Consider the following 25,533-nt stretch of genomic DNA (forward strand, 5'->3'; position numbering starts at 1 on the left):
AGACAATATGTGAGAGTGAAAGAAACGTCACACATTGGCAGTTAGTATTCAGTTAAAAGACCCCTGAAATAAACACTTGAATGTGGAGGTAACTAGCTACAGCACACTCTTACACTTTGTTGAGCTGTAGTTGTTGACTGTGGTGCTCTTTTTACTGAAATAATGCAGTAATGGAGCATATTGACACTAATGTTGTCAGTCTCAGTTGTTATGACAATCTTTAGTTCATCCAGTATATGCAGTCTGTTTTTATAGACCCATCCTTTAAGACAGCTCCACAGCAAGAAGTCAGGAAGCGTTAAGACCATAGAACATATGACCATAATCCTTTACAGATGATTCAGTCACCAAAAGTTTCACTCAAGAAATGAATTTTTTCATTAGATGTGTGACACTGTCCAATTGCAACAAATAATAATGTTCATCTGCCTCAAGAAGCTGTATGAGCTGTAATGTCATTACTTCTGCATCACTTTCTGAGCAGTATGATATGAAATCTGAAATTTGACAGTTATTATACTCAAACTTTTTGAAGGTGAGCCCAGCATCATATGCCTCACCTCATCTATTTTAAATACACCAGAATGTCCAGTCTCTTCTTGCCTGCATCTACTTCACATTCTTGGAAATTATTGATCAATCTTGTTATTCTTCAGTTGTTCGGCAGTGTGGCAACAGGTTATTTCCTACCTACAACTTGTGTGTACAAACAACTGTCAAAATACTTAACAATAAAAACTTTTTGTTCTCATGAAAACGACACATTTACCAAGTAATGAACTGTGCAATACTACAGACGTCATTTAGCCTTTACCCTTTGTGTTTGTGTTTTTGCTTATTGTTATTTCTTCGTGTGGTGCTATCATGCAGAGGTTGATCAATGAATGCATTGCAGCTCCTATTTACAGACATTATTACTTTCATGTGCATGACTTTTTGCGCACTATGTATGTTACTTTAACGATTTTCATGATTCTTTGTATACCTTTATCGAAGTTCTCCTTCACATCACTGCAGATGAATAAAATAAAATGACTTGCTGTCTTTCAGCAGAATTAAAAAATAAGAATGGTGTACATTGTTGTTTTATGCTGTTACTGGGGATTATAACAAGGTACCTTTTTAAGACTGAGACCAAATAATGAAGCCAATAATAGACACAGGGTTCTTGCTCTGAAAAATTCTGGAGCTTTGTCTACGATCCCAAGGAAACGATAATTAATACTTGTTAAGTTTCCATAGCAACCAGCAGCAATCCATATGCAGTACTAAGAAATTACAGAGCATTATTTAAAGTATCCGTTAATTTGACATTTCCATAGTGATGTAAACTGGCATTATTTTTGCCCTTAATGATTCGTGCCACATATTTTGAAATACGTGAGGAACACACTCAAGGCGCTTGGTGCCTGTAACAAGATCTCTCACTGTTCCTTTGTTAATTTTGACTACCATAAAAAGATAATTATAGATATCATGCTGCAATACTCAAGTTGAGAAATAATGTTTGATTGTGGGCTTACATGCGACCTGTTGTTGTGTACAAGGTAAATGACTTTGTTGATAACAATGGGAATTATATTTTAAATAATAAATATACATTGCCAGTGTTTAGTGATATAACTATTTCCAATTGATTGTCTTGAATAGGTCATAACTGTTAATATCCATTTCTCTCTTGATTACAGTTGTAACAGGGTGTATACTCTGCAGGAAATCTGGGAAAAACCAAGGAATTTTTTCATCCAGGAAAAATGTGGGAATTTTGTAGAATTCAGGGAATTTTTTGTTGGTTTACTTTTGGGTCAAACTTTTGTAATTTTGACTGGTAAAAATTGATGCTCTTGCAAAGAATTTTACTTTAGGCTGCTACTGCAGAATAATAATGCAGCAATAAAACAAATAAGAGAAAAACACCAATATAAAACTGAAGTTGCAAAGAAAATGCACCATTTAAAACAACAAAACAGAGTGCATATACAAGTGTCCGCTGACAGCAAAATGTGTCAAAGACTTTAGGACAAAGACTATGCAATATTTTGTAACAACAAACTGCTTTTGATGAGTGTGGCATCACAACTATTTTAAGTTAGGTCCGTTTGAGCTGTTGCCAGTGGGCTCATCCACACGCGCAGGGCTGAAGGTGCATATGAGCAGCACCTTCTCGTTTGTCACAAATCTTCATCTTTTCAATGGGATTTTCAATTTTAGAAATAAAAAAATTTTACTCAGGGGTCAGGTCTGAAGATTAAGGAGGATGAGGCAACACAGTGGTTTCATTTATTGTGCAAGCAGCCAAATGCTACTGTGAAAAACTTTTCTAGAGCTTCCAAGCAGGCAGATTTGCGCAAAGCAGCCAGAGGTGTAGTAGGGAGTAATCTCCATGTGACACACATTGTCTCATGATTTTTGCTGTTCCCTCTTCATTTACAGCTCTCATGTCAAATCAAATCAAAACAGATTTGCTTGACTGGGGGCTATCAAATGAATTAAAATACACTCGTATAATCACAGAAGACCAAAATATGTTATTAATTTCAGTTTTCTGATTTTATTTTATTTTCACGCTATTGGCAGTCAAGCATTAGTCACTTTGCAGAACGATGAATTCCCCCCCTCTCCCTCCCGTTGCGCGCGCGCCCACACACACACACACACACACACACACACACAGGCAGTTGGTTTGTTTGGAATGAAGTGTTTCATTCCACACTATTAGCTAGCATTGCTGTTCCCTGAATTTCAAGTGCAAGTTTTCATCTTCTGGCATGTATGGCATTCTCTCTCTCTCTCTCTCTATTCGTTTAGTCGGTTCCGACTCTTCGTGACCCCATGAACCAAATCACGCCACTTTTTCCTGTCTTGCACTTTCTCCCGTAGACCTTCCAGGTTGGAACACATTGCTTCTGTGATGCCATCGATCCATCTCATCCTCTGACGTCCTCTTCTTCTAGTTCCTTCAATCTTCCCCAGCATTAATGTTTTTTCCAGCGAGGCATGCCTTCGCATTGTGTGTCCAAAGTAGGTCAGCTTTTGTTTTAAGATTAGATCTTCCAGGGAGAAATCTGGTTTAATTTGCTCCAATATTGATCTGTTGGTTCTCTTTGCAGTCCATGGAACTCTAAGAAGTTTCCTCCAACACCACAAATCGAAGGAGTCAATTCTTCGCCGTTCAGCCTTTCTAATGGTCCAGGTCTCACATCCATACATCACAACTGGAAAGACCATAGCCCTCACAATATGGATCTTTGTTGCTAGTGTTATATCTCTGGACCTTATAACCTTGTCAAGGTTTGACATCGCCTGTCTACCGAGCAACAGGCGTCTCCAGATTTCATGGCTGCAGTCGCCATCAGCAGAGATCTGGGAACCGAGATAACTGAATGTGGTCACTACCTCCATGGTTTCTCCTGCTGTATCCCAAGAATTGGTAGGTGTTGTTGCCATAATTTTCGTTTTCTTCACATTCAGCATAAGATCAGCCTTTTCACTTTCGTCTTTCACCTTCAGTAAGAGTGTTCTCAATTCTTCTTCACTTTCTGCCAACAGGATCGTATCATCCGTGTTCCTGAGGTTGTTTACATTTATTCCAGCTATTTTAATTCCTGTTTCTCCTTCATCTAGCCTCGCATTCCTCATGACATGTTCTGCATACAGATTGAATAAGTACGGTGACAGTATGCAGCCTTGCCGGACCCCTTTCTGAATCTTTATCCATTTCGTTGTTCCATACATAGTTCTCACCGTGGCTTCTTGGTCAAGGTATGGCATTACACCACAATAGAGAACCAAACCTGAGATAATACACTAGTGGTACTCCCAAGAAAATTAGCTTCCTGGAAATGACACTGAAAAGCTGCAGCAAAAGTTTACATATCTGCCTTCCATAAAATACGGTGTTTTTTGGTCACAAAAAATGTTTCGGCCCTTGTCTGGTACCTCCTTCAAGCTGGACATTATTTCTTAATTTGTGTTGTTTACATCTTAAATTTATAGAATGTCAATCTTGAGAGTAAATTATAGACTAGCAGCACACCGTGTTTTATCATTGTAACTCCACATAAGGCTTTATATTTACTCCTGGAGTGGAATATTAGCCGGCAATTATACAACTTCTCAAGTATTCTTGTTAACTTTTATACATTTTGAAGAAGTCATAAAAAGCTTTATATAAAATCTGTGTTAAAATCACCACATAGCAATATGTTTGGCTGCTTTGAGTTTTGGAGTCTAGTTTTCAAACAAATATTGTGCCAAGGGCTGCACGCTAATTTTGCAATCCTTGTCTGGATAGGATATGATAGAACAATTGCCCCAAGTGCAATAACACCATATGTCTCCTTCTAGCAACTTGGCGCACTGTTGCCCATGGTCACGTGATGCCCCACTAAACACAAAATTCCAAACAGAAATGTGACGAAAGGTGTACGAGCAGAGCAAACACAAAGCAGAGGCTTCCTATGTCATAGCAGCTGTGCACGCGCAGTAACACCTCTCTTTTGGCACTTTCTGATAACTGCTGAGAGAAACCTATTTCTTGCAGATCACAGGAAAATATTGTGAACAGGGAGTTTGAGAAGCATTACTTTCAAAGTAAATTTCCTTTCATGCTACATGAATTATGTTAAGTGTGAGAATGTGCAATGAATTTCATCAATCAAGGAGTTTTTGATCCTCAGTCAAACCTTAACAATTTGAGGAGCAGCCAAGACGGACATTTATATAATAATTTAAAATTTTGCTGGCACATTTGTGTTTGATATACCTTAAAGGGTAACACACACAAAAAAGACCAATGTTATTGTGAAAGTGTAGCTTTTCTTGTAGCTATACTATACGTATGAGGTCAGTTCAAAAATTCAGAAACTTTGTCCACAAATTTTTTTTGTGCTTGCTTTTACTTATAGTGCTTGGGTCTCCTTCAAAATACCTCCTCCACCATTGATACAATGTTCCCAACCCCACTTCCACTTCCGGAAGCAGTCATCGCATGCCTCTAGCTAGATCACGTGAAGTGCCATTTGCGAATGTTCTTTTATCTCGTTTGTCGCAAATCTTCATCTTTTCAATGGGATTTTCAATTTTAGAAATAAAAAAAAGTACTCAGGGATCAGGTCTGGAGAGTAAGGAGGATGAGGCAGCACAGTGATTTCATTTATTGTGCAATAGTAATGCACCCACAACGATGAATGTGCAGGTGCGTTATCATTATACAAGAGCCACAGATTGTCTCACCACATTTCAGGCTGTTCTCTTCTCACATTTTCTCACAGGCATCTCAGCACATACCAATAGCACCATCGATTAAAGGTTTGTCCCTGTGTCATAAATTCATGAAGAACTAATCCTTCAAGTCAAAGAAAACTATCAGCATGGCTTTGAAATTTGACCTAATCTGACGTTTTTTTAAATAACCTTTTCTGACCACATCACATCACTATTTATGACTCTCTTAAGGGACATCTCATTCTCATTTGTGCAATATCCCATAAGCTCTTCACAGGTTGTGATACAAAGGTCTTTCTGGCCTTGACTCATGAGCTGTGGGATGAACTTGGTTGCAACATAATGAGTTCCAAGATGCTATGTCAAGATTTAAATCATGACATGATCCAACTGAAATGTTACATTCTTCTGCAAACTCTCGGACAGTCAGTCTTCGATTGACACACACAATTTCGTTCACATTCCGAACATGAGCATCGTAGTAGACATCGAAGGGAGTTCTGAACAGGGGTCATTTTTAACTTCTGTCAGGTCATTTTTAAATCGTGTGAACCATTCACAACACCAAGTATGGTGTAAGTACTCATCACCATAGGCTTCCTGCATTATTTGTTGCATCTCTGTAAAGGTTTTTTTGAGTTTCGCACAAAATTTAATTCAGACTTGTTGCTCCTCTAACTCTACCATCTCAAAATTTGCAAACTGTGTTACACAACGCTCTATTCAATATAACACTGAACAATACCTAACAAACATACAACAATGAATTTTCCAGCAGCTGCACATTGGTGCGAAATTAAGAATGTTCTGCCATTTTTTTGAACAGACCTCATATATTAATTTAAGACATGAACTTTTCCTATTTATTTGTTTGTGCTGCTTAACAGCAGTGTTGCTGTTGACTGACTACATCATGCGTCCTAGGCTCTGAAAATCTGCTGTCATTTTCTGGCTCGATAATGTGACATTGGCTATGATTGGCTGACAAAATCACATCGCAGTCTTAATTTCAGTGCTTCAGAAACTAACATGATGTGTTTGGTGGAATTTGTATTTACAATTTCATAATACAAAAATAGGCAGCATACATCTTGCTGCATATCAAAGATTTTTACAAAACACTTACATCTCTCTCTCTCTCTCTCTCTCTCTCTCTCTCTCTCTCTCTCTCTAAAGTTCTGCGAAGTTGTATCCTAGTGTATAAAACCTTTAACGTTCAAAGAATTAGTAGGTTTTACAGTTCCGAGGGAAAGTATACTGTCACTTAACATGGAGAAAGTGTTTTCATCTAGGAATAAGTGTATTTTTAACTGGGAAACCCTGGAATTTTTTTTCCTGGTCTGAATATACACACTGTATAACCTCCATGGTCAGTGATGTGCTTCCAGATGATCAACTAAGTTGTTATTCCTGTTATGGAAACAACAACTTGACTGAACACCTAGAAGCACACCATTAATCAGTGATGCCAAGAAGACCTAAAGGACCCCTTAAAGAAGCAGACTTGTTTATCGAATTCACTCTTATCTAGCTTTGGATTTGTGGGATAAGCACAAACACATACCAACAAAGTTTATCAGTTTAGCTTCACATTGAAGCAGATACTCTTCATGTTTGTGAATATTTTGACAGTAGTGAGAATGACCATGAATTTAGATGAAGCATTTCTTACATTGACTGTGGCTCTGTGTTTAAAGAAGAAAGCAAGAGACTGGTCCAGGGAACGACTGAAAATGAGAGATTTGCTCATAAAAATCTACTAACGGAAATATTACTCTCAAAAACTGATGATTACATCAACTTTCTTTAAATGGACATTGAAACTTTTAATAACTCATTAAGGCCCTAAAAGAGCAAACTTGTTACTCTAATTCACTCATATCTAGCCACTGATGGTGTCAAACAAGCCCATCCACATACCAACAAAGTTTTTCAGTTTAACCTTACTTTTGAAGCAGATGCTTTTCTTACATACTGTACTTTGACACTAGTGGGAATGGCTACAAATGCAGATGAAACGTTTCTAACGCTGACACTGGCACTGTGTTTAAAGCAGGAAAAGAAAATAAGACACTGGTCCAGACAATGTTTTAAAATGAGGAAGAAATATAAATCAGAAAACTTGTTAAAGGAAGTGTTACACTCAAAACCTGATGATTGCATCAACTTCTGCGTATGGACAGTGAAACTTGTAATAATTTGCTTGGAACTACTTCGTCCTCCCATTGAAAAATAAGACAAGTACACGAAAATTTATTCTCTTCTACTTGGTGCTCTAATGACAGTTCATTAAAATACCACAATGTGAGAACGTACAGCCCACGTCTTCCGCTTGTATTTCATGCACAGAATATTGATTTTCTTGTTGACTTCTTCCTGTGTAATATATGGTTGGGAAGATGTGACACCACTACCATTTTGGTAATTGGTAATTGCCTGTGCTATTTTATCTTTGATCGTAATTATAATATTTGTACAAATTCATTATACAGTGAAATAAATTGCAATAAAACTATTTTTCACGAAACATATGCAGAGAAGTATTATACAAACAATGTCCACCACATTGTCAAATTTGCCATCAATCAAAATTTCTGCAAACCCATTAGATACATACAGTGTTTGACAAACATGTCAAGGAGCAGATATTTTGCAAACTTAGTAAAATTTGACAAATTTTTTTATTCCCTATGAGGCCCTTGAAGAGAATCTTCATGGTATTTGCATAATAATTATTAACACCTACAGCAATAAATCAAAAAAATGTTATTTCCATACTTTATAAAAATTATAAATTAATTGAAAGGAAAGAATTAGTTACATACAAGAGACTTACAGTTTTCACTCATATCAATCCCGTTTCCACATTTATGTGGAAGATGTTTTTATGTTTGTTACATTGATGTTGTTTGACCAAAAATATTGTTATAAACATTGTATTAGCAAAATTGCTGAATTTATTCATTTACTGTTGTACGCTTATTACTAGTTAATAAGTGTTGTTGTAATCACGATATTCCTCTCCGGGCCACCATGTTGATGAAATAAATCCGATGCTCAGTTTTTTTGAGAGCTTTTCGTTATTTGCTATTACTGTTGGTTTCGGTTATTTCTGCATGTTCCCTCCGAAAGTTCGCAAACTCCCTTTGTCTACATTTCCAATGTCATAGGCAGTAACTCACATAGTCTCATCCTGAAAATTGTCATATTTCTGTAGTTCACCAGCTTTCATGGTGAACTAGAGATCTTCATTGCTTCTCATGGAAATCAGACAGAATAACCATAAATGAGGAAACGGGGATGCATAATTTAGTCCCATTATTTAGCAAATCTTTTGCAAAAGCTACTACCACACTCTTAACTTTTATAAGATATGGTTAAAGTACCCCAGTACACCATCAAAGATTTTATAAAAGATATTTAACAAACATCTTTTACAGTGTAATAAGGGCCTTTTGAACTGTAAGCGTGTGCATCTTATTTCCATTGTAAAAAGTGTGACCACTAAAAATTCAGCTCTAAGAATAATTAATGATAAAAAGTGCTAACAATGATGAAATTGCAATGACAGCTAATGAAGTTTCACTTTTTTCCTCCCTCCTCCCTGAAAAAAGGTCTCTTTGTCCTCTCCATTTCTTTCTATTTTGTAACACAGTAAGTGCTTTATTTACATGGTGGTGAGACTTCTGGAAAACTTGGAATTCTCAGAGGACTTACATTTTGCTTGGAAAACTTGAGGAATTTCAAGAATTTTGTTTTTTAACCTAATATTGGAATTTGATTGCATGTAGCTTTGTAAATCACAAATTATAAAATACTTAATATTTCAAAGTTTCTCAATTATTTTAATATTAGTCCATGTGCAGACTGAAGTAACAAATGAAAATTTGTACCAAGGCCAGGATTTGAAGCCAGCTCTCCTGTTCACTAGACAGATGCGTTACCTGCCACACTGTCCTGGCACAGTTTTCTTGCACAGTTGTACGGACTTCCCTAGCACGCCTCCCTCCTCAGTTCAAATTACCATTCATGCCTCAGCGTGCTTGGTATTCCCCCTAAACTCGAACAGCCACCGTTGGCTGATGTGTGAATGGGAATTTGGATTGAGGAGAGAGGCATGTTAGGGTAATCCATACAACTGTGCAAAGCCACCTTGCCAAAATGACATAGTGGTTAAAGCATCTACCAGTGAGCAGGACACCCAAATTCAAATCCCAGCTTTGGTACAAATTTTTATTTGTCACTCAGTCTGCATATATGCATCATAGATCTTTGATGCTTGAAAAGGTCTCTGAATCATATAGTTTCAATTGTTTTATATCTCTTTTATACCATATGTATCTCCTTCTAATGGTTATGAAATATTACATGGTATCACGATGGCAAACAGTTACATATATGTCACAGATATTAGAGCGACAATATTAATGTATTTTCAATCTCTCACTGAACATTGTTTGAACTGAGTCATTTTCACTGCCAGGTCGATTGTGGCGTAAAACTACATCTTTGCTCACAAAATTACTAACTGCTTGCACAGTATTCTTTGTCAGAACAGGAGACTGTTGACTATTGACACTTCATGGTAAAATTTATTTCCTGAAAAACATTTTGATAACTTCTTGGAATCTATTACTAATTAGAAGAAAGTTATAAGCATTGTCAGGGTAAAATAGTTCAATGTAAATAATTTTTATATGGTGGCTCATAGCTATGACAGCCCTCCTTTCTTAAATTAGAAATTTGTTGTCAAATATCTGTAAATTTGCATGAGGAAAGTTTGGAAAAATAAGAAATAATTCCCTACAAAAATATTGGCACCCCTCACAAGCATGTTCTTTTGTTTATCCACTTACTTTCCTTTATCATACCCATGTGTACACAAAATAGCAAAACAATAACATTGCCAGCAAAATAGTCATCTCATTGTTATATGCAGTAGTGAATTTTATCTTTTCTGCAGTTATCAAAGAAGAGAGCAGCTGAGAAGATGTTGGAGGAACTGAAGAAGCTTCCACCTTCGTCTCCAACCAACCTGACAACCAGCATGTCAAGGTTAAAACGCCGTGCAAATCCAGGCAAAAAGAAGACACGAAATCTAATTAAAGTTTATCAGCAGGTAAACAAGTTTTTATTGTGAATAAGCGTTATTCCTCCAGTATGCTTTAAGAATTTCATGTCCCAAAGCTCTTAAATATTTGAAAAGTGTCATGATTTACGTTCAAGAGCTGCTGATACAATTTATTTCTTAAACAACCTGTTTCAGTCCAGAGACAACCACCACAATCACAAAAACATTATAATCTCAAAATGAATGGTGTCAAGTAATAAAACCCATTAATACATCACTGTTGTCAAATAGCAAAAAACTTACATTGTCAGTCACGAGAATGTGCCAAACAGTGCACTCTTTCATGAAATACTAACAGTCAGCATCAACATTATGAACAGGGGCATTTTACATACTATCTACAAGTTCTCTGTTGTACATGTTGTCGCCACACACCCCACGGACAACAGCCAGCCAAAACCCCATGCAGAACCTTTTTTAAGACTTTTCCAACCTCCCTCCAACTGTGATCCTCCTCCCCATCCACCCAGTTATTGCTTATTAATCTTTCAGGAATTCATCACTTCTGACCTGACTTCATCTTCCTTTCCTAAATCCATTCCCCATGATTCCCATGTCACTCCTGCAGAACACACAGCTATTTGTAACCTGAGAAACAATCCAGATATTATCAACCTTCCCACAGAGATTTCATCACAGTGGTCACAAATCATAGTGATTATTTGACTGAGGGTCTCCACCACCTTTCCAGCATCTCTGCATGCAAACTTTATGACCATGATCCCATCCCAGAAATCCAACTGACTTCCAACAGCTCCTGAAGACCTTTTATCTGTCTCAATATTTGACACCTGATTCCATCTCCCTCCTTACACCAGCAACCCCCTGCACACCTGGCTTTTACCTACTCCCCAAACTACTCAAAACCAACCCCATAGATCTTAAAACTGGTTGTCCCCTTGTGGCTGAGTATAATTCTCCCACAGAAAGTACCTCAGGCTATATTGACCAACCCCTCCATACTATTATCCATAACTTTCCATCCTATATTCAAGACACTAATCACCTTCTTCACCACCTTTCAATAATTCCTGTCCCTTTACCAGCAGGCTGCTTGTTGGTACATTTCCCAATGCTGTCCTGCTGCCAAACACACCACATCTTTTCTAATCCTCCTAGCCAGCCTCATCCTGACCAAATATTATTTTCACTTTTGAAGGCCAAATCCATAAACAAGTCTGTGGTACTGCCTTAGATACTGGCATGGCATCATCCTATGCCAACTATTTGTGTGCCATATAGAGAAACCTTTCTTATTGAGTCAGCATCTGAAACCCCTTATCTGATTCATATTCATTGATGATATTTTCGTGAACCGGGCTCGTGGCATGGACAACCTTTGCTCTTCCCCTCCACAATCTCAACACCTACTCCTAAATCTGCTTCACCTGATCTTTCTCAACTCAACAAACCACCTTCCTAGATTTAGTTCTCCACATTGCAGATGAGTCCATAAATATGGGTGTCTGTGTCACTGGCTCCCAGAGAGCATCCCAGAGAGCATCCCAGAGTGCCCCCCAGAGAGCATCCCAGAGTCACCCAGAGAGCATCCCAGAGTGCCCCAGAGAGCTAAAACACTAACAAGAATAGCTTCTCGGCTTTTGGCAGGTTGACTTAGCTGCTGCAGCTATATACAGCGCCCGTGGCTACGTAGTTCGCGTGGCTGCCGCTAGAGCTCGGCGGATCGTGCTACAGTTCTAACTAAGCGCCATGGCTGCAGGAAGTGTGACGTATGGCGCGGGTCTTATCACCTGTTCCATATCAAAAAGTCTATTTCATTACAACCTCTCCACCCATGGATGCCACGTGGAAGGTGGTAATCAGGAATTGTCCAAATATACCTATAACTTCACCAGAGCATTTGTTAACAGACAGTATCCTATCCAGCTCAGCCATAAGCAGATCTCCTATGCTATTGCCTCCACTGATGCCAGTGAACCTGTTAACCAGCCACCAACCAGCACTCTGATTGCCCAGTATCACCCTGGCCTTGGAAAGCTCAACAACATCCTTCACAAGGGATTCAACTACCTCACATTGTGCCCTGAGTTGAGGGATATCCTACCCAGAATTCTATCCACATCACCCAAAGTAGTGTTCCATGACCCACCCACCCAACCTACGTAATATCCTTGTCCATCCCTTTTCCAATCCTATACCTCATGGTCATTGCTTTGTGGTTGGCTCAGGTGCAAGACCTGTTTCAGACACCCACATACCAGTGCCTACCACAGTCAAGTCACAGATATTTCCTACCCCATTAAAGACATGGGCCATGTGTGAAAGCAACATGTTATATATAAGCTGTGCTGCAATTGCTGAACACCATTCCGTGTGGTCATGACAAATAACCAACCGTCTACTTGTGTAATTGGCCACCACCGAACTGTGGCAAATCACAGACTTGACCACCCAGTTGCCGAATGTGCTGCACACCACAGCATAAATTACTTCAACAGCTGTCTCTCATTACACTGGCTGTTTTGATACACCCTTCCAGCACTTGTTTCTCTGAACTATGCAGGTGGTAAATGTCTCCCCAGCATGTCCTGTGCTCTTGCAGTCCTCCTGGCCTAAACTTCCGCTAACCTTTTCCCCACTGCCTCACCTTACCTTCACCTTTCTTTCTTCTATCCACACCACTTCTTACCTTCCAACTGCTTTCATTAATCAGTATTTTGCTAGAAAAAGAGCAAGAGCTCTAAAGCTTTTCTGTGTGCTACACATTAATCGACCAGATGCGAGCAGCTGCCTTTCCCTTATTATATGTATTGTTCCATCCGGGAATTTCCTTCATTGTTCCACATGAGAGTCTCGTAGCTCTTGTCACTTTTCAGAGGAAGCTACTGTGTGAGACAATACTGTCATTTTGTTGGTGGCAGACAGCCATTTCCATACTCAGTGTTTCCATTTGATGATATATTGAATGGCTGCACTCTCTAAACGTGAATGAATACAAGTGAATACCCACAACAAAGAGAAAGAACCTGATAGGACCCCATAACAAAATCACTAATAAATTTGTGGAGCGTGTCACATCATTCTAACATTTAGGGGTACATCAACATTAAATAAGACAGACTTATGAAATTGGTGTGTGAGAGGGTTCTGGGAAAGTGCAGTACACCTATATAGAGAAACTTATATGTGACACTAGTGAGGTGTACAGTACAGTACCGCTCCATGGCTTGCTTTCATTATCAAGTAATCATGACAACAGACATTGGACAAAAACAAAGAGGCATTGCTAGTGTCATAAGAGACCAATAAGTTCCTGTTACACATTCACACACATTTCGCTGATTTTACTACTTCGAGTCATTGGTCTGTGTTTGATCTTCTGTACATTGCAGTTTTGCATCCATGTCACTTGTAACATAGACTCGAATACATCTCAACAAAAAGCAGAACAGCACCATACTCTATTGTCAGTTAACTGCACGAACTTTTTGTATTTACTTCCACATGAAGCATTAAATTTCTTCGAGTTATGCTGATTCCTGACATTGCATGTACATCTACATACATACTCTGCAAGTAATCATACAGGGTGTGGCAGAGGGTACCCTGTACTCACACATAGTCAGCTTCAAGTACCAGTTGTCCTAAATTTTCTGAAGTGTTCCTCAAAAACAACATAGCCTTCTCTCCAGGGATTCCCTTTTGAGTTCCCAAAGCATCTCCATAATAAAGTGTGTTATTCGAACATACCAGTAACAAATCTACCAGCCTGCTTGTGAATTCAAGATGTATATGCCATGGGACAACCGGGAAATCTGGGAACAACACTGGAATTTTTACATCCGGAATAAAACCAGGAATTCTTCCTTTTTTTAGTTTTCACATAAATTTTTGTCATTTTGACTGGTAAGAACTGATACTCTATCAAAGGATTTTACTTTAGCCCCTACTACAGCAGTAAAACCTAAAACGAGAGAATAATACCAAAATAAAACTTTACTTGCCAAGAAAATGCACCATGTACAACATCAAAACATAGTACACACACAAGTGTCTGCCAATATTCAAAATGTATTAAAGGCCTTAGGACAAAGACTATGCAAATACTTGATAACAACTAACTGCTTTCAATGAGTGTGGCTGTGTACATTGTTAACAGGTTACAAGGAAATATTGTGAATTGTGGTCTGAGAAGCATTACTTTCAAATTAAATTTCTGTTTATGCAAGATGAATTACGTTGTGTCTGAGAATATGCAATGAATTTCTTACATCACGGGACCATTTGACTCCCATTCAAAACTTTCAGGGCCAGACACTTAGAAAACTTTTGGGTCCTGAAGACCAGCCATTCATGACATTATTTAAAATTTTACTGATACATTTGTGTTTGGTGTATCTTAAAAAGTAACACACGCTAAAAGAGATCAAGCTTCAAGGGTAATTTTTCGTATTTATTTTAGTTCTTTCTTAGATTACAAATGTGCAGTAACGATGAGAAAAAGTATAATTATCCTTGTAACTGGCTTTTTTTTTTACAGAGAAGTTGAAGTGTTGTGGCATGCCGAGAGACTTGTTGCAATCAGAACAATACCAGTTTGCAGAATGAGATTTTCACTCTTAGCTGAGTGTGCGCTGATATGAAACTTCCTGGCAGTTTTTTATACCAGTTTGCTTCTTTTTTGCTTGTTTTGCTGGTGAATTGTCTCATCTTCTCCAAACTACTCTTAACATTCGCTGCTGCTTCTCTTGAAGCAGTTCTGTGAATACACAACAGAAGGCAGCATGTGTCAAGCAACAGGTAGTGGGATGCCCATGCTTTTCTCTCATACAAAATGAGTCAAGTTTTCAAGTGATAGGTGGCTTGCATGTTGAGAAAACCATGGCCTTGCACTATGCGCTTGGTCTCCTAAGTGTTGAGTATAAAACGAAAACGTGTGCAACTACTATGTTCACAGCTCTAAAATATGATCTCTGTCAGGAAAAGTTTGTCTTTTAGCACTTTCCTTCCCCAATTTTTAGGATCGTTTTTGTTATTTATTTTCTTAAAATACAAAAAAACATTGATGCACGGCTTGATTGTTGTCAAAAAGTGCATCAGTTACCCTTGTATTTTTGTCCTTTCATTTATCTTAGGATAAGAAAGAGATTTTCTTCAGTAAAATATTCAGTCAGTTCTTAAAATCCCCACCCCTCCACTGATTAACAGTGACGTTGCTATTGGCTGACTATATCAAATGTCCTGTGTTCTGAATATCTAATGTTACTGGCTGGCAAGGTCATGTGACATGAGCTACGTTTGGGTGACAACAGTGCTATCTCAATTTCAGTGCTTTGGAAGCTACTTTGCTGTATTTGGTCGAATTAATGGAGTGTACATCTTGCCGCACATCAAAGATCATTCCAAAACTTGTTTTCTGCAAGGTTTCATTTACTAAAGCGATGAGAAGTTCTACAACTGTGTATAAAACCTCTACCATTGACCAGTCAACCATAACACTTGCAGATAAGTTGTACAGCTCCAAGGAAAATATATTGTCACTTAACATAGAAAAAAATGTACTTTCACATGAGTGATAGTGTATTTTCAGCCAGGAAAAGTACATAGATTTTTTTGTCTTGTCCACATATACACCCTGTAATAGCTTCAATCTTTCTATAATCTTACCAGATATGGATCCCAAACACTCAAACATTACTCAAGATTGTGTCACACTAGTATTTTACAGATGAACCACACTTTGCTGAAATTCTCCAATTAAACCAAAGTCTACCATTTGACTTCCATATTACAATCCTTACATGCTCATTCCATTTCATATCGCCTTGCAACGTTTTGCCTAGATATTTAATTGAGGTCACTGTGTCAAGCAGCACACTACTAATGCTGTATTCAAACATTACACGTTGTAACTTAGATTTTTATACATTTAGAGCTAACTGCTTAAGTCATCTTGTATACTCCTACAATCATTCAACGATGACACCTTCCCGTAACCGTAGCATCAGCAGCAAATTGCTTCTCATCCTGTCTACCAAATCATATATGTATATAAAAACAAAGATGAGGTGACTTACCGAACAAAAGCGCTGGCAGGTCGATAGACACACAAACAAACACAAACACACACACAAAATTCAAGCTTTCGCAACAAACTGCTTGTGTCTGTATGTGTGGATGGATATGTGCGTGTGTGCGAGTGTATACCTGTCCTTTTTTCCCCCTAAGGTAAGTCTTTCCGCTCCCGGGATTGGAATGACTCCTTACCCTCTCCCTTAAAACCCACTTCCTTTCGTCTTCCCCTCTCCTTCCCTCTTTCCTGAGAGGCAACAGTTTGTTGCGAAAGCTTGAATTTTGTGTGTGTGTTTGTGTTTGTTTGTGTGTCTATCGACCTGCCAGCGCTTTTGTTCGGTAAGTCACCTCATCTTTGTTTTTATATATAATTTTTCCCACGTGGAATGTTTCCTTCCATTATATTGAAATCATATATGTATATAGAAAATAACAGCTATCCTGACAATACCCTTGTCTCCAATGAACACTCGCAGTCGAGGACAACATACTTAGTTCTCTTATTTATCCCTTTGGTGACAAAGCCCGAACGTAGCTTGGACCGCAACTTCATGTTAAAAAGACCCCACCTGAGCATATATTGGACTATGGTTTTCTTGATGTGTGTGCCACGTATCGCATGAAAACTGGACTCATTTCAGTTGAGGACAATGTAGAGACATCTCGCAACCAGCGCCTTTACTGGTGCTGCCTTCCGTTGTCAATTTCTTGAATTATTTTGAAAGAAACATTAGCAGATGTAACAGCTGCAATCGTAAATGGCTGAGCCAATATGGTCGTATTGGCGTAATTTCATGCGTGTACTCATTAGGTTTTGCAGTTTGATGTAATTCTTCTACAAATATGACATGTTTGTTGAGTGAGCAAGAAATTTTGAAAGCTCAAAGGGAAGAAATTGCTCAGCAACTCACCTTTCACAGGGAAGATAATTATAGGTACTTCCTTCAAAATTGTTTTAAAATTTGCAGTCTTGGAGATATATCAATTACATATGTGCAGTAGCACTTTAAATAACAGCATAAATGGCCAGTTTCCTAGGCCCAAGTGGCCAGTCTCCGAAGTGCTAAGAGGTCTCCAAGACACTCACACGCCTGGGAACCTTCATTAACAGTCTGCAATGGGACACCATGTCAAATATTTTTGGGAAACCTAGGAATATGAAATCTGCTTGTTGTCAGTCATCCATAGGTCTCAGAATATTATGAGAATAGGACAAGATGAGTTTCACTGAACAATGCTTTCTAAAACTGTGCTGATTTATGGCCAGAAGCTTTTCCATCTTGAGGAAATTTATTGTACCCAGACCGAGAATGTATTCAAGAATTCTGCAGCAAATGAATGTTCTGATTTAGAAGATATATTCTTTTACTCTTCTTACATACTGGAGCCACCTGCACTTTTGTTCAGTCCGTTGAGACTTGGCACTGGGGGAGGGATTCATGATAATTGCAAGCTAAGTAAGGAGCCATTGCTGTAGAGTAATCTTTCTAAAACCAAGTTGAGATTCCAAATGGACTTGATAACTTATTTGTTTTCAACTCTTTCTGTTGTTTTTCTCTGCCGAGGATGCCTATTACTGTGTTCTCGTGATGGAAGTCAGTGTGATGGTCAAATTTTGTATGTTTGTACAACTCTTCTGCATGAACAGTTTCTCAAACACAAAGTTTAAGACTTGAGTTTTCCTTTTTCTATCTTCTACTGCCACACCAGACTGACCAACGATTTCATGAGACTGTCTTTCTGTATGCTTAGCAGTTAATCTATAGACGTCCCAGTGTATCCTCAGTAGGTTAAAGCCCCCTCCAACTAATATTGTATGATCTGTATATTTCTGCACTACTGGCCATAGACTTTCTTTGAATGACTCTCGGACTGTCACAGCAGAATTGCATGGTGAGTAAAAACATCCAGCAATTAACTAGTTTTATTTATTGTGCACATTTCAGTGTAAAATCTGAAATGTCATGTATATTTGTGTTTCTAGTAGCCGCAGTTTTGTGTTTTAACTATTGTTTAGTGCATATTTCTGCCATTTTTTTGTCAGGTGTTTTTTTATGTGAAAGAAGTCAGTTAAAACCGAAGAACTCATTAATTGATCAGCAGCTTGTGTCTAGGCAGCAGCACTTGAGAGCACAGCATTTCATTTTTCAGTTCCATCTTTTAAATTACAATTTATTCTATAGTTTGTCCAACTATAGTATGGATAGGAACTATGATTCGTGTGTTCAGATGTGAGCTCTGTGGTGTCCCTTTCCTTGCAGCTCCAGGCGGCTCTGATGTCAGTCACGTAACTTGGGATAGTTGCCAGTGGTCATTGTTGTAAGGTCTGGACATGTGGATGCAAGATACATCCAACCTGTGTCACTATTGTGACCGCACATGAATTGAGGATGATCCCCTCATCCTTGGCTGATGTGGAGGTCATTTCAAGATGTGGCAGATGGCGAAAGACTTCCCGGGAGGCTGATTGAAGGGCCTTCCCGGTTCTTCTGAGGAACAGATTTCGGGTGCTATCTATGGCCCTAAAAGTTCCTGAGGCAGATGAAGTCACTTGGTCTGTCCCAGAGGAAGCCTCTTGTCCCGCAGTGTTAGTTAGGTTGGGTTGAGTTGTTTGGGGGAAGAGACCAAACAGCGAGGTCGTCGGTCTCATCGGATTAGGGAAGGATGGGGAAGGAAATTGGCCTTGTCCTTTCAAAGGAACCATCCTGACATTTGCCTGGAGTGATTTAGGGAAATCATGGAAAACTTGAATCAGGATGGGTGGACGCGGGATTAAACTGTCGTCCTCCCGAATGCGAGTCCAGTGTGCTATACCACTGCACCACCTCACTCGGTCCCGCAGTGTCTGGGGATTCACAGTGAGTAGGATTACAGGAAGTTAGGAGCTTCAATTTGATGCACATGATGAGGCCCCTTAAGGATGTGGCAGCCAAGGAGGGGAAGGAATCCAGTTTGCTCTTTGTTTGCATACCGTGAGGAGTCATTTCAGATGTGGAAAGGCTGATTCCAGATGCCATGAAGAGTACAGGGTGCAGCCAACTGCAGGTGGTGGCTCCATGTTGGTACTAATAAAATGTGTTGCTTTGGTTCAGAAGGGATTATCTCTGGTTTCACATGGCTAGCTGAAATGGTAAAGACAGCCAGTCTTGCTTGCATGATGAAGGCAGAGCTGGCCATCTCTAGCATCATTGACAGGATTGACTGCAGGTATAGAGCTGAGTTGAGGGTCTGAATCAGAAGCTCATATGGTTCTGTGACAGTGTAGGTTGTAGATTTCTCAACTTGGCCATAGGGTGGTGGGGTTTCAGGCTAACAGCTCAGGTGTCCACTACATTCAGGAGGCTGCTACACAGGTAGCAAGGACCTTGTGGAATGGATTGGGCAGTGTTTCAGGTTGGAAGGTCTTGGGAAAGTACAGAAAAAAGACTTCATATTCAAAGGGTGCAGGAAGAACATGGGGAGGGTAGACATAGCGACAGTCAGTATTGTAATTGTAAACTGTCGTAACTGTGTTGAGAAAGAACCAGAGCTCCAAGCACTAATAGGAAACACTGAAGCTCAAACTAATTACAGGTACCGAAAGCTGGCTAAAACTGGAGATAAGTTCAGCTGAAATTTTTACAGAGGACCTAAGAGTGTTTAGAAAGGATAGAGTAAATACAGTTGACGGCAGCGTCTTTGTTTCTGTGAGCATTGGTAGAGGCTGTCCTCGACAACAGGAGTAAATTAAATGATTGGTTCCTTTTTATCGACCCTAGCTGAGATGATACAGTTGTTAGGTATTTCAAATAAAACTTGAGTCTCATCACAAATCGGTGCCTCACTCGTACACTTGTAGTTGCTGTTGACTTTAATCTAATTTCGATTTGTTGGTGGAAGTACATATTCAAAGCAGTTGGAAGGTATAAAACATCATCACAAATTTTACAAACTGCTTTCTCCGAATGGTAGTAGAAGTCCATTCAAAGTGTAAATGGTTGTAAAAACATACTTGAGCTCTTAGCAACAAATAAACCTGAGCACATAGGGAGTATCATGACAGATACAGAGATTAGTGACCACAAGATCATTTTAGCAAGACTGACCACTGCAACATCCAGATCCACCTAACGTAAACACGAAATAAATGTGTTTCAAAAGGCAGATTGACGCCTTCCTGATAGACGGTCTCCATCCAAATTATTTCGGTGTAGATGAGATGTGGCTTGGATTCAAAGAAATAGTATGTGAGACAATTGAGAGATTTTCACCAAATAAATAAAAAAGATATCCCCCATGGTACATGAAACAGGTCAGAACAATGTTGCAGAGACTACGAAAAATAGCATGCCAAATTAAAAAGAGCACAAAATCTCGAAGATTGGCAATTTTACTGAAGCTCAAAACTTAGTGCTACTTTCAATATTAGATGCATTTAATAGCTTCCACAATGAAACTCTTGCCTCAAAATATACCAGAAAATCCAAAGAGATTCTGGTTGTATGTAAATTACACCAAAGGTAGGATATAATCAGTATTTCACTGTGCCAGATCAGTGGTAATGTAACCGATAACAGTGCCACAGAAGCAGAGTTATTAAACACAGTTTTCTGAAATTCCTTCGTCAAAGAAGACTAAGCAAATGTTCCAGAACTCGAATTGAAAACAACTGCCAACATGAGTAACCGGGACATAGATATCCTCAGTTTAGCAAAGCAGCTTAATTCACATATACTGTGTTCGAACAGTTTCCATTACATTAGAGATAATGGTCTATTAATACACAATCAGCATGGATTCAGAAAAGATCATGCTTGTGGGACATAACTAGCTCTTTATTCACACAAAGTATGAGTAATATCAACAGGAGATTTTAGATTGATTTCATACTTCTAGATTTCCAGAAGGCTTTTGACACCACTTTTCACAGGATGCTTATCATAAAACTGTCTGCGTACAGGGTATCACTTCAGTTGTGCAACGGGATCCAAGATTTCCTGTTGGAAAGGTCACATTATTTGATAGTAGACATAAAATAATTGATTAAAACAGAAGTGTTAGCCGGCATTGCCCCAGCGAGTGTTAATCCTTATCAGCAGGAATGATATAGGAAATAATCCAAGCAGCCCTCTCAGATTGTTTGCAGATAACGCTATCATTTACCTTCTAGTAAAGTCACCAGAAAATCAAAACCAATTCCAAAATGACTTAGAGAGAGAATATCTGAATGGTGTGAAAAGTGACAGTTTTCTCGCAGTAAGGGAATGTGTGAAGTCATCCACATGAGTACAGAAAGAAATCTGATGAATTTTGATGATAAATCATACAAATTTAAAGGGTGTCAATTCGACTAAATACCTAGGAATTACAATTATGAAAAATTTCAGTGAGACTGATCACATTGATAATGTGGGGAAAGCAAACCAAAGAATATCTTTTATTGCAGATCACTTTAGAAGATGCAACAGATCTACTAAAGAAATGCGTACTTACACTTGTTCAGCCTCTACTAAGAGTATTGCTGTGTTGTATGGGATCCTTACTAGATAGGATTGATGGAGGGCATCGAAAAAACTCAAAGAAGGGCAGCTCATTTTGTATTATTGCAAAATAGAGGAGAGAGTGTCATTGATATGGTAAGCGAGTTGGGAAGACAATCATTAAAACAAAGGTGTATTTATTTTTTGTTGCAGCAAGATATTTTCACAAAATTTTAGTCACCAATTTTCTCCTCCGAATATGAAAACAATTTATTGTTGTCAAACTACATAGGGAGAAATAATTATCATCTTAATATAAGAGAAATCAGTGTTCATATAGAAAGATTTATGTATTAATTTTTCCCATGTGCTGTTAGTGAGTGAAACAGTAGAGAAATAGTCTGAAGGTGGTGCAAAAAACCCCTGTAGTGTGAACTGCAGAGTATTCCCGTAAATGTAGATGAGCGTAATTCCACATTTACCTATTATACATGATCAGATAACTTCACTGTCACACTCAAATTAGACCTCAATGTATTATACAATATTTTTGTCAACTGCTATGAGCACTCCCCTCTTGTGGCATCTAATCTGTCGTTCGAATATATTTTCCATAAATTGCTGAATATCTCAGAGCTTTCTACTTTGGGTTTCAGCCAGCTCTCCCTCTCCATCCTGAGAATAATTTGAGTATGAGAAATTTCCTGGAGGTCAGTAAATTCGAAACTTACCAGTAAATTCAGGAACTCAATTTCGAATACTTCTACAATGTACTTATAAAATTTTGGCAGATGAAGTGTCTTTTCTCTGAAGGCGGTCTGAATTTGCTGTCCGTGTATCAACTGGTGAGTGTTCATCAGAGAATCTCAAACTATGGTGTAGCTTTTTTTTTAAAAAAAAAAAAAAAAATAAAAATAATAAAAAAAAACTCATTTGCACTCCCAAGTACTCTGCTACACGTAGCTGCTGTCTTTGTGTAATGTGTCAATGGTAGGCATTCAAATCTCCCCTCCCCCCAAAAACTCGGGTCCAAAAACCTGCAGGCAAGACTGTCACAGGTCACAGTGTTGACAGTGCCTTTGGTTGAGACTCTTCACTCGGCTTCAAACCAAAAGACCGTGATCAACTGTGGGAACAACGCTGCAAATTACGAGCTCTGCTTACACCTGTGTGTGAAGTGAGCGGCCTTCACCACTTCTGCCAGCTGCCAGTGTAAACTGATGACCTCAGAGCCCAAGTGACAGGCATTTTTATGCCGACGTGAGCCGCAACTTCGTGGACGACTGTACTTTGCATGCTCAACAGCCTCCTCCACATCTTGGATAAAGCTACCCTACTTTTTTTCCAGCCCTGAATACTATTTCTAAGGGCCTCCACAACATGCCTAACAGTGGAGATCCTGATAACTAGCAAACCCTTGCCCCTGTGTGCCTGCTCAGACCCTGCTGAAGGAATGGCCACACATCCACTCACAGGGCAAATAGGCAAGACCAGATGCCAGTCTGCACATTGGCCCTCCTCCTCAAGCAACACAGAGTGCTTTTACCCCCACTGCTCACCCTGCTGTGAGAGTGAATCCACCACATTGTGTACACTAGGAAGTGCCTCAGCAGCGGAGCCCATGAGCAAAACAAGTGACACCTGAGATGTCCCATGTGACAGGCATATTCTCTGCTACTGCTGCACACCAGACAGCAACCGGAAGGCAGCTCATTGTAGCCAAAATTGCATTCAGCTGCTCGCAAACTGCGTCCATATCCACACACAATCTGCACACATCCTACCCATGCTTGTGCAACTAACTGAAGAAATAAACTATAAAAGCACAGAAAGAAACATAGATATGCAACTTGCTACTCTCCATATGCATCACCAGCAGAGGTTGATAACTTAATGAGCTGCGTACCTGCTGCACTTAAAAAGAAAGTAAGTGAGAGAGAGTACATTTCCACTTTTCTCTCTGTCCCTGTTTCTCTCTTAGTTCCACATTACATACAACAGCTACCATATGCTAACAGTTAGCAGAATAGTGTATATTTCCTTATGTGATGCATTTAGTAATACTAACTCTCAGATGAATAGTTTGTATTCATGGAATACTACAAGTGAATTATTTGTTTAATACTCAGACTCATAGAGCTAAAAATGTGGTCTCTTGGATTGTTTAAATAAAGGGAACCTCAAATCTTTTTAAGGCTAAAATTTTACAGATCAAGTGGATCCTAAAATGCATTCCTTGAAGTGAAGAACTAACAGACATTAATTTTTTATTGACATATTCAGTTTGCACTGTATACCATCAGCTGTGAAGCACATAGCAACCATTCAAAGTGATATATGTCTTTTACAACTAAATTCAGGTACAGAACTGAACTCTGGTTTCAGAATCATTTGGCTCTATAGTCCTTACATGTTGTTTGTGAGAGGAAGAAGTATAATTGCTATTCCTTCAATACACTCCAGTACACTCCTCACTGTGTTCTTCAAAGAGAGAGAGAGAGAGAGAGAGAGAGAGAGAGAGAGAGAGAGAATGTGTGTGTGTGTGTGTGTGTGTGTGTGTGTGTGTGTCCCACAGGCTATTTAACGAGTGCTTTTTGCAAATCTTCACCCACACAAACCACCACCTGCTCCTCAATTTCACTCTACTAATGATTCTCTCTAGAGAAGTATATTTCTTCCTCCCACTTACGTCTTGCAGAATTAAATAAATTAGAGCTTGTAAGGAGTGCTATCGATTGTCATTCTTCCTACACACCAATACACGGATGGTACAAGGAAGGGAAGAATTAATAGTGATGCCAGAGCTATTTCCCACCACACACTGTAACGTAATTTGTGAAGAAAACACGTAAATATATGAGAACTTTGGCTTGAACCACTCGCGTTTTCTCGTTATGTACATTTGGCTTTCCGGACACTACACCGTGCTGCACCCTACATCAGATGAGTGTTTGCACAGAGTACTCGGAACAAGTAATGGTCCATCTTTAGCTACCAATTATGAACTGTTAACAGTTTTGAACTCCATGAACACATTACATATAGTTTTGTATTATTTTTTAAGCTATCCCCCCATCAACAGAGATTCTGCAGTACAACTCATTAGTCTCTATATATACTGAAATCTATGCCCAACTATAGTTTTATAGGGTTATACCCATCCTTTTACTGAACAGCAGAGGATATAAACATTTTCTACTCTTGCAGTTAAGCATCAACTTTCCAATTACAACAGGCAGTTTGTATTACTATAGCCTGTGGGTTTATTTATTTTTTGCATATCATTGCAAGTTCAAATGCGTACAGACATAGTTTTAACTGTAATCATTGTTTGCTGAATGTTTTAAGAACTGAATGGCTTTCAATTTCTTGTTAATTTATAGTCAGTTGAAACTTGAAATGTGTGTATAATGCTATTTTTAAATGATTTTACCTTTAGGAACAGAAAGGAGAGCCTGAATACGGTGAAGATATCCATCCTGTAACACGTTTGATTCTGATACAGCAAGCAAAAAAGATGCGAGAGCCAGTGTATACATTGGTGGAAGAGCGCGGAGTACCCCGTCGAAGAGAATTTGTCATGGAGGTGAGATGTTTCTACATGGTTGATTAGAAAAGATGTATCAAATTTTATTTTAAGCTTTCGTTTTTGAAATTTACGTAAGTAGCATTTTAAAACAGTAT

The 25,533-nt window shown here is 38.8% G+C and overlaps 1 protein-coding gene across 2 annotated transcripts in view; it reads left to right on the forward strand.

Annotated features, from left to right (window-relative positions):
* LOC126470176 (double-stranded RNA-binding protein Staufen homolog 2-like) overlaps nucleotides 1-25,533 on the forward strand; it is a 257,254-nt gene that overhangs the window by 152,182 nt on the left and 79,539 nt on the right. For both annotated transcript variants that reach the window (XM_050097836.1, XM_050097827.1), the window contains exons 10-11: nucleotides 10,190-10,345; nucleotides 25,289-25,435. In XM_050097836.1, the coding sequence (XP_049953793.1) occupies nucleotides 10,190-10,345; nucleotides 25,289-25,435 (303 nt within the window). The remainder of the gene's footprint in view (nucleotides 1-10,189; nucleotides 10,346-25,288; nucleotides 25,436-25,533) is intronic.

This window comes from Schistocerca serialis, chromosome 1 (assembly GCF_023864345.2).
Source record: "Schistocerca serialis cubense isolate TAMUIC-IGC-003099 chromosome 1, iqSchSeri2.2, whole genome shotgun sequence".
Taxonomy (NCBI): domain Eukaryota; kingdom Metazoa; phylum Arthropoda; class Insecta; order Orthoptera; family Acrididae; genus Schistocerca; species Schistocerca serialis.